This window comes from Moschus berezovskii, chromosome 9 (assembly GCF_049115385.1).
Source record: "Moschus berezovskii isolate FMDL1 chromosome 9, NW_MosBer_1.0, whole genome shotgun sequence".
Taxonomy (NCBI): domain Eukaryota; kingdom Metazoa; phylum Chordata; class Mammalia; order Artiodactyla; family Moschidae; genus Moschus; species Moschus berezovskii.
In genome coordinates, this window is record NC_142468.1 from 66,646,948 (window position 1) to 66,656,557 (window position 9,610).

At 40.3% G+C, this 9,610-nt stretch overlaps 1 protein-coding gene across 5 annotated transcripts in view; it reads left to right on the forward strand.

Annotated features, from left to right (window-relative positions):
- The window catches only part of TTBK2 (tau tubulin kinase 2), a 137,457-nt gene extending 128,028 nt beyond the window's left edge, over window positions 1-9,429 (forward strand). For all 5 annotated transcript variants that reach the window (XM_055435349.2, XM_055435351.2, XM_055435350.2 and 2 more), the window contains one exon: window positions 1,464-9,429. In XM_055435349.2, coding sequence (XP_055291324.2) covers window positions 1,464-1,926 — 463 coding nt within the window. In that variant the 3' untranslated portion in view covers window positions 1,927-9,429. The remainder of the gene's footprint in view (window positions 1-1,463) is intronic.
- The last annotated feature ends 181 nt before the right edge of the window (window positions 9,430-9,610 follow it).

A 9,610-nucleotide genomic window follows, 5' to 3' on the forward strand; every position in this document is an offset into this window, starting at 1 on the left:
ACTCAGCTTTCCCACACAGGTCCTGGCACAGAGGCATTGTCTTACTCCATTCTTCTGGTTTTACTGTAAAATCCATGAAGTTAGGCTTAACCAGAATTAATTCCTGTCATTTGGCAGTATAGGTAGATGATGGGGAAGAAAGAGGAGAGAAAATTTGGAGGGGAAAAAAAAAAACATTAACTTGTTCTGACCCATGAAGGTCATGTGGCTATATATGTCCCCTGAATCCTGAGGTGCCAATATAACTTGGAAGTTTTTCTTCTGGTTCCTTCTGTAAGGAGTGGCATGTCAGCAGTTTGAAGTTTAAATTCTTATACTGAATGGATTTTAGATAGGCCAAGACAGAAAGACAGTTAGGGCAGAGGAGACACTGCTATTCATATGAATATTTTCTATATTTGGAATTCTGGGCCCAAGCTTGGTTGCCAGTAAGAGAGGCAGTCAGTCCCCAAACCCAGCTCTCCTGAATCACAGGCTATTGTGAGGAGCAGAAACTGAGGCCCAGAGAAACCAGTGACTACTCTTTCTTTTGGAAATTATTAAAGAAGTTGAAATATATTTTTATCTGCAGTTCCTGCTATTGGTGAGTACAGTTGGTGTTGAAGACATATTGTAGAGTTTAATGTTTGCATAAGTGCATGCAGAATTCCTGTCCTAGAAGCCTTAAACAAAATAGTTTACTCTCTATCATGTGCTAACATGCTAGAGACATTTCATTAAGTAAATCCTGAAATGGGAAGAGCTGACGTGGAGAAGGCAATGGCACTTCACTCCAGTACTCTTGCCTGGAAAATCCCATGGACGGAGGAGCCTGGAAGGCTGCAGTCCATGGGGTCGCTGAGGGTTGGACACGACTGAGTGACTTCACTTTCACTTTTCACTTTCATGCATTGGAGAAGGAAATGGCAACCCACTCCAGTGTTCTTGCCTAGAGAATCCCAGGGACAGGGGAGCCTGGTTGGCTGCCGTCTATGGGGTTGCACAGAGTCAGACACGACTGAAGTGACTCAGCAGCAGCAGCAATGTACTCTAAGAGGAAGGGGACTAACAACATGCAGCGCTTCTGGATGGCAGTTAAGTACTTCATGGCACTTGACTGCTCAGTAACCCTGTGAGATAGATAATATTCTCATTCAAAGCTGGGAGACGTTAAGTAACTTGTCCAGGGTTATACAACTGATACATGGAAGAGTAACTCTGCGTCCTCTGTTTCCTGATTTGGATTCACATCATACATATTACATATTGGAGAAGGGAATGGCAACCCACTCCAGTATTCTTGCCTGGAGAATCCCGTGGACAGAGGAGCCTGGTGGGCTACAGTCCATGGGGTCGCAACGAGTCAGACATGACTGAGCGACTAACACACACACACATACATATTATGACTGGGGACATTGTGACTTTCTAGTCTCAACTGAAGTGAATTAAAATGAAACTTAATTATTCTCTGTTCTTTTAAGGCTCCGCAGATATAAAGTCCTAGGGAGTAGCAATTCTGACTCAGACCTTTTCTCCCGCCTGGCCCAAATTCTTCAAAATGGATCTCAGAAACCCCGGAGCACCACGCAGTGCAAGAGTCCAGGAACCCCTCACAATCCAAAAACACCACCCAAGAGTCCAGTTGTCCCTCGCAGGAGTCCCAGTGCCTCTCCCCGAAGCTCTTCCTTGCCTCGCACATCCAGTTCCTCACCATCTCGGGCTGGACGGCCCCACCATGACCAGAGGAGTTCATCCCCACATCTGGGGAGAAGCAAGTCACCTCCCAGCCATTCGGGATCTTCCTCCTCCAGGAGGTCCTGCCAACAGGAGCATTGCAAACCCAGTAAGAATGGCCTGAAAGGATCCGGCACCTTCCACCACCACTCAGCCAGCGCTAAAGCCCCCCCAGGGAAGAGTAAGTCAGCCAGTAAACTCAGCAGATAGGAGCTGGGCCGCATCTCTCTGAAAGGTGTGCGATCTTCCTCCTAAATCTGATGCATGTGTGTCCCTGTACTATTTAAAAAAGAAAAAAATCAGTGTTGATCTTCTCTCACAAAAGAAAGTAACATGATAAATTATTTATAAGAAGATATAAATATATGATATTACCTAAGGCAGGCAGCAAGCAGATCAGGAATCAGTGTCTTTGCATAGGAAGGGGCCATCCAGCAAAATCGAAGGGGGTGAAACTGGTTAAATGAGCTCTCAGTTTTTAGATGCCTTCAAAACAAAAATGTTGAAGGTAGGTGGTAGATTGGAATTTTAAGGGATATGGCCTACTTTTTTTAAGGCTCTACTCAAAGATTATATAGCAAAAGTGGAAGTTCTAGTATTTGCTTTCCAAACTTCCCAACCTTGGAGAGTCAAAATCACTCCAATATTAAGAGTATGTGAGAAGTGTGTGCTGGGGAGCCAGAGCTTAGATACATTGGGCTGGTGCGTTTATCTAGTGTATTGAGAGTTCACACCTTTACTTTGCCTCATTCCTAGTACCCTCCTTGGATTTCACATTTTTTAAAGTTAGTGTTTGCACCTGATCCAGTCGCTCTTATTTTAACACATTCTAATGTGCTTTTAGCAGCACATGCTAAGAATTTAAAATCCAATTATTTTTAATCTCCTAATATTTATCTTTGGAGCAACAGTTCTTAGTATATTTTTATTGTGAAAAATAAGTGGTGAAACTTAGGTAAAGGAAGGAAAAGTCTAAATAGAACTACTTTGCAGGCTTTAGTGCTTTAGGGAGAGGGACAGAGTGGAGAGTAATACTTTTCGATATAGAAGAACCCTCTTCCCTCTGTTAGTTTCCTCCTTGTGGAAGGAAAACTGACCAGAGTAGTAGACCTTGCTTCCTTAAATATTCTAGGTACCAGCTCTTTATACTATCAACCTCCAAGACAATACCAGGAAAGTACGTTGCTGTGGAATGTGACTTTATGCTTTTAGAACTTTAGAAAGAAACATAGGAAGACATTAGGTACGATGAGGCTTAAAATTATCAAACTTTGTATTTTATATGTTTAGCCAATAAGGAATGAGTACCTGAGGAAATAAATTTAGGGTCAGTATTTATCTTTTCAGGTTTTATTACCTGCTTCTCCTGTGTTTTAGTTTGAATATTTGGGCTTCTTGACCTGATTTACACGTAATCTTAATTTATAAAGCTGTAAGTAGGATCATATTTGTTCTGATCTCACTCTTTGCTAAGAGGAATCAAAATTAAATTAGACTAGATTTTTTAAATGGGCTCTTTTATACTTTGTAGTTTTTGCTTTGTAAAGACCTCATTAAGGTCAGGTAAACTGGTCTGCTTGCTGTTGAAATCTGCCTTCTAGCAAACGTCTGTGCTTTCGCTTTGACCTTGTGTTTGCTGCCAAACCTAATATGGTTGAATTGGAAAACAGAAAAAGAAAGATATTTCCTCACCAAGTGAACATATTCTAATGCTGCATCAAAGCTGCCCTGAAGCTGCACTGACTGAACTTTTCTTGTTCTCTTTATCCGTGTCGAGCCTTTTGAAAAAACACAAAAAACTCAAAACACTATTGAGGCATATATGGTCTCCCATAAGAAATGTAGCATAATGTGGAATCTTAATTTCTCTCCGGTTTCAGGACTACAGAGGAATGCCGTAGATAAGACATATTTGCTGTTTAACTAAAACAACTGTAATATTGGAAGACCAATCCTTCTGTATTATATTGTATAATAGTTGCTAAAACACTACTTGCATGTCTTCATGGTAAATTATATAAATATTTATAAATATATAGAGAAACATATGCTTATATAAACTCATTCTTTCTCATTCTTCATTTGTAATTTCAAGATCACAGATGGTGAGATTACTTTTTATTGTGTGCCTCGTGTACACTTGGGCCTTGCCTATCTTCATTTCTGAAAATCTGTTCTTGGCATGTGACACTTCAGATTCTTTTTGCCTTCCTTGTGTATAGTGCAAAGGTTGGCAGTCTTTAACAGGCCAAGATAGGTTATTTAATTTTCATTTTTAAAAAATTTTAATAGGGGAAAAAATTACTAGGACAGCTTGTAATACTGATTCAGAGGTCTGTCATGTTAATCACATAATTCTCTCCTATGGTTAGAGTGGATAAACTGGGTTGATAATCATGGGTCTACCATAAATAGATTTTTTTTTTTAATCTCTTAAAAAATTACCATTCTGCTTTCCTCTTTTCATCTCACTTTGTCAGGGGCGGGGTGGAGGTAAGAAGTAATCTGTAATTAAGAAATTATCTTGTTTTCCCTGTTGTATTAGCTAAAAGTAGCCAGCTTTAAATCCTGACCCCTCCAGTCAGAAATGTGCTTGTGATAACTATTCGAAAAACTGATGATGCTGCAAACTGTAGAAAGTGTGCTATTTTATTTCTACTGGCGCTTCTCTGCTAGAAGTTAAACCTGATAGTGATGACAACATGGCAGCTGAATGTTTTCTCTCTTTCTTGAGTCCTTCCGTTTTTCTCCCAACTTTTCCATTGTGTTGCCCCTTTTTCTAAATGGCACTGACAAACTCAAGATCCACAGAGAGAAAACGTTGCTGTGTAAGAATGTTTTATTTTGCACATAGAGAAAAAGAGTTAACCAAAGATATTTCTGCTCTGATACTTTCAAAAAAAGACTAATTATATCTCATGTATCAATATATCTACTTAAAAGGACTATCTTGTATAGAGATTTACTCTGCTTTAAAAAAAAAAAAAACTCTATGGTTTTAGATGTCTTGGGCTAAAAAGAGAAGTTGGCAGCCCTGAGCAAAGCACTTTTGGCACAAGGGTTTTTGTTTTTATTTCTGTATGATACAGAAAATGAATTGGGTTTTGTTGTTATTGTTAGTTCTTTTTAAATTTATATTTTCTTTTTAGTGGTGGCATATTTCACATTTCAGTGACATAGATCATCCAAGTAATTCTGAACCAGTTTGGTTATTCTAAGATGAGGGACTTGGCTATCCTTTAAAGTCAAGCCAAACTATATTAAGAGTATTATGGGGAAGAAGTTAAAATTACCTTTTGAAAATCAAGTGCCTCCTAGATTCTCCTATCACAACAAAATGGTTAGTTATCTTGTCACACTTGCCCTTACCCTCCCCTTGTCCAGTCTCTGGCATTACTTGGGTGGAGCAGAAGATGAAATTAGCCATAGCTCAGTCTCTTTAGGTAGCTTACTCCTAAATTATGCTGCCAAATCTCCAGGGTGTATAGATTGTTTAAAATATTAAAATTCCACACAGCAGTCTTTTGCACAGCTTAAAGGCATTTACCTTTAACCTATAGTGAACAAAGAATGAAAATTGGGTCATATCAAATTAACTGTAAAGCACACAGATTATAAACATGCTTGAATGGTGAGTCTTAAATAGACTCTCTTACTCTCAACTGTGGTGTGCAAGCTGGCCTTGCTGACAGCGGCATAGTTACATTCTGTTTTTTAAGTTGCATGTTGTGAAGTGAAATTTTAAGTTGCCAAGTTAATCAAGTCCTAAATAACCCGCAAAATGGTAACTGAGGCCTACCAGTTGCCATTATCCACTCTGTATTGTTTGCTTTGAAACACTGAACAAATCTCAGCTGCTTACTAATCCAGTGGACTAGGGCGCAGTATCTCTTTCTGTGTCACTCTTAGCAACTACAGGAACCTGAGGTTCTTCTGTAATCATCAGAGATTCCTTCCGGGCCACAGATTTTTATGTGAATGTTTCTATGGTTATATTTAATTGACAAGGAAAAATGTTGGTGCATGTTTTATAAACCCAGACACAGATAGTTAAAACCATAACTAGTTTTTATATATCCAGTAGCTTTGAATTTAAAACAGATGCTTCTTCCCTCAAGAGCAGAGGATTCTTTGTTCTAGGAACTACATTCTTAATCTAACATTAGAATTGGTGATAGGAGAAACAGGATTCAGAATTCAGTGACTTAAGGGAAAAATGCATCTTACTTTGGCTACTTGAAAACACATTTATTTGTAGATAAGTCTAGATTTAGCCCTGAAGGTCAAATTTTTCACATTTTAAAACTTCATACCAAATCAATTCCTTGATATCAAAGCATGACATATGTTAGGGAACTATTTCTTTTGTCATGTTTATATGTTTTGGCATTAAGTTATATGCATTCACTGTTTTAAAATCTGCCCATTTCTGTTTATGTGTATTTACCACACACGTGTTGGGACTTTGCCTAAAGGAGAGAGATTTCAGCACCTGTATCACTGAGGAGATAGAATGGTTGATGACAACTGTGTTGTTTAATTTTCTTGAGTTTGGTACTATAGACAGCTGTTGGCAGAATAGTTCATCATCTGTGTTCTAACAAAGTATTCAGGATTAAGGCATGTAACCACTGTGGTAGTCCTCACATGTCAGTGGTTACCCAAATTCAGAAATCACAGGTGCATATTTAGACCTTAACTTAGAGATGGGAACAAGACCCAGTTCTAATCCACAGACCATACAGAAAGAGTAGTTCATGGGAAACCCCAGGTGGTTGTTAGGACGTCCCATTTCATCCAGTAGAACTCTGGTATAGAATTCAAGGATGTGGGAGTAGTGTGGAAACATGTCATTGGATATTCTCCAGAGTTTGGCTGTCTCTCTGGAATCATGAGAAATTTAAGCCACTTAGACTCAGGAGACTGCAGAATCTGTTGCCAGCATTGCTAGGGAGAACTGCAGGCAATAAATGGGGAATTCCTATAGTTCTTAGGTAACTCCAGCAAATGGGAAAAGGATCCCCCTATTGTTTTAAAGGGAAATTTGGATGCTACACACCTCAAATTCTTGTCTGGACATGAAATGATTATATTATATTCTTGACCCATCAGTATATTTTCTAGTTCAGTTGTAGTTATCTGTTCCAACTTTTAAAACATAAGCCTGATGTTTAATTACTTCTCTTAAGCAGATCCGAAAATCAGAGTATGTGACAAGATCAAAGTCACCTTGACCTGATACACAATCTTAAAACACTAAAGAGCCAAGTAGAAACCTTTACTCAGTAATGGTTTGATGATTATTTCCGTGGATTTTGCTGGGTCCTTGGTCTTAAGGAGACATGTAAAGGAAGTGAAGCCTTTTTCTTCATTGCCTTGTGAAACTTTAACAGGATCTGCCTCTTTAATTGAAGTGACAGTATGAGCACAGTGTATATCTCAGACACTCTGGGCCAGGGATTCTGGGTTCCTTGACCGAGAGAATAGGATTCCATGAGGCAGACCTTTGAACCCATGTGACTATAGAACTTGCTGACATAAATTTACACGCTAATGATAGGAAATTTTCTTTTTCTTTTCAGTAGTTTAATATTGTTTCATGTTGTATTAAGTGTTCACTCACCAAGTTAAAAACACTGGGTAAACCTAATTTTTATATAGACTACCCCTGCCATATATTCCTTCCCCCCCCACCTTAAAATATACAGTTCAAATCCTTAAAAATTCATGTACGGCACTTCACCATCCCTGGGGTCTGTCTGGGTGTTCTTCTCATCCACAAGGGATAAACAAACCTACCAGAGCTTAAATGTAATTTATTTTAGGCATCAACACAGGGAAGGGAAAGCCATTGGGATTTTTTTCTTTTTAAACTATTCACCAGTTAGATAAGTTAGTTCGCTAATTCAGAAATACAAATAGAGGAAGCTAAAGGAAATATAACCTGTGCCACTGGGGCTCTGAAATTGGAGTGTGTGAACTTGTGAACTGAGTAAAGAACAGAACAGATGACCCAGGCTTGCGCTTCCTCACTTCTCAGTTCCTGGTTCCCCTCCTGACTCCTTTCCTAAAATAATAAGTGCTGATGTCATTGGGTCATTTACTTACAAGTTTACAGCTTTTAGGAAAAAAGAGAGAGTTGAGAAGCACCTAATTTTGAATTAGATGTAAATTTTGAAAGTTTCTAACTATTGGCATCTTTTAAATCAGATGGAACCACAAACCAGAAGAATTCACTCATCGAGCAAGACAAATTAGAGTAATTTAACAGTTCCATAGTTTTCTCCCTTTCTTCTCTTCATGAAATCAGTGATGAGAAACTGCTCTTTGAAATACCTCCAAAGGTATTGTATCCCTTTCCTCTCCAAGCAGCCCTCTTTATGCATTTTTGCTCAGGCCAAGGACATAGAGTATTGGCAGAAACATGAGTGCTTTTGTATAGGCCATCTGTACATAAAAGTGTAATTATTTATTTAATTTTCCCATTTGTATCATATTAAAGCTTTGTACAGTGTTTTAAGTTCTGTTTTAAAATTATTTTGTATTTTATTTTTATAATCTAGTAATAAAATATTCATTCCGCATGCAAACTCTAGTACTATTTGTGTGATGGTTTGGATTTCAGAGGTGGGAAATATTTTTCTAATTTAACAGTTATTGAATGCACCGGAGGTCACAGGATCAACAGGGAGCAGAAAGTGTTCTATAAATGCAGTATCATATCCAGAAGTGACCTAGAAAAAGAAGCGCTGGAATAGAAACTAGGTATTCACTTTCCCCTGCAGACAACAACCAGTGTTCAGAGATGTGAGGAGAGGGTTCCCCATGTAATAAAACTGCAAGTGTTAAAAGCTCTCTTTGAACCCATCATTGTATCGCTGGTTGGAGGTATTTTTCCCTTCTCTGCAGGAAACGTCCCTGTATCACTGGGGTGATTTCTGCTTTCCAGCATCCCCTCTTTTTCACTATCCTTTGAACCAAGGGAACTCTCAGGAGGCTTTCACGCGGGCACTGCTTCACCGTTCCTGATTTGGTTTGGCCTGGAATGTTAGCGCCATTTGTTTTTCTCAGCCCGGTTTCCCTTTCTTGAGTTCTCAATGAGCAGCAACATCCAAAGAGGTGATTCTCGTATTTTTTGAAATAAGAAAAATTAAGAAATAACAAGCTGCCAGAAACTAACCATGTCTATGCTTATTAACTTCTTAACTGCAGAGCAGCTGAACTATTAACCTTGTGTAACGTATAAGGGATAATAAACACGGCGATTCTGTGTGCAGGGTGGCCTGGGGCACTTTTAAGGGTTGTGGGCTGAGGATACTTAAAAAGCCCCTCCGTCTTAAAGTCTTACATGATCGATCAGTTGTTGGTGAGTGCTGGAAAACGAGTAGGCAGGGGATTAAAAACTCTGCTTTTGAGAAAGGCAAGGTCAAAAGAAGATGAGCAAACTTTATCGTAATTTCTTTAGGGTAGTGACGATTGAATCTAGGAAACTTGAAAGAATGTGCTTATCGTAGAAGATGTAGGCATCTTCTCCGGAAAATAGTTCACCTTTACGGTCCGGCCGCTCTCCCGGACCCTTGGTCTTCCCCGCCGCGTCCCTGAGTCCCGGCAGGTCACCCTCGGGCCAGGGCAGCCGGGGCCCGGCTTCACCGACAGCACTACGCTGCACTTGGCGGGCCACCGGGCCTCCTGTCAGGAACCGCAGACCCAGCCACGGCCTTGAGCCAAGGCCCAAGTCGAGCCTCAGCGCGGGGAAGCCCCGCTGGCGGCGGCGGCCCCGGTCCCGCCCCCGGTCCCGCCCCCTCCGCCCCGCGGCCCAACGGTCGCCCCGCGGCGCCGGCCCCGCCCTTCCCAGGGCGCCCGTGGCGCGCCGGCGCCTGCGCAGTCGCCTCAG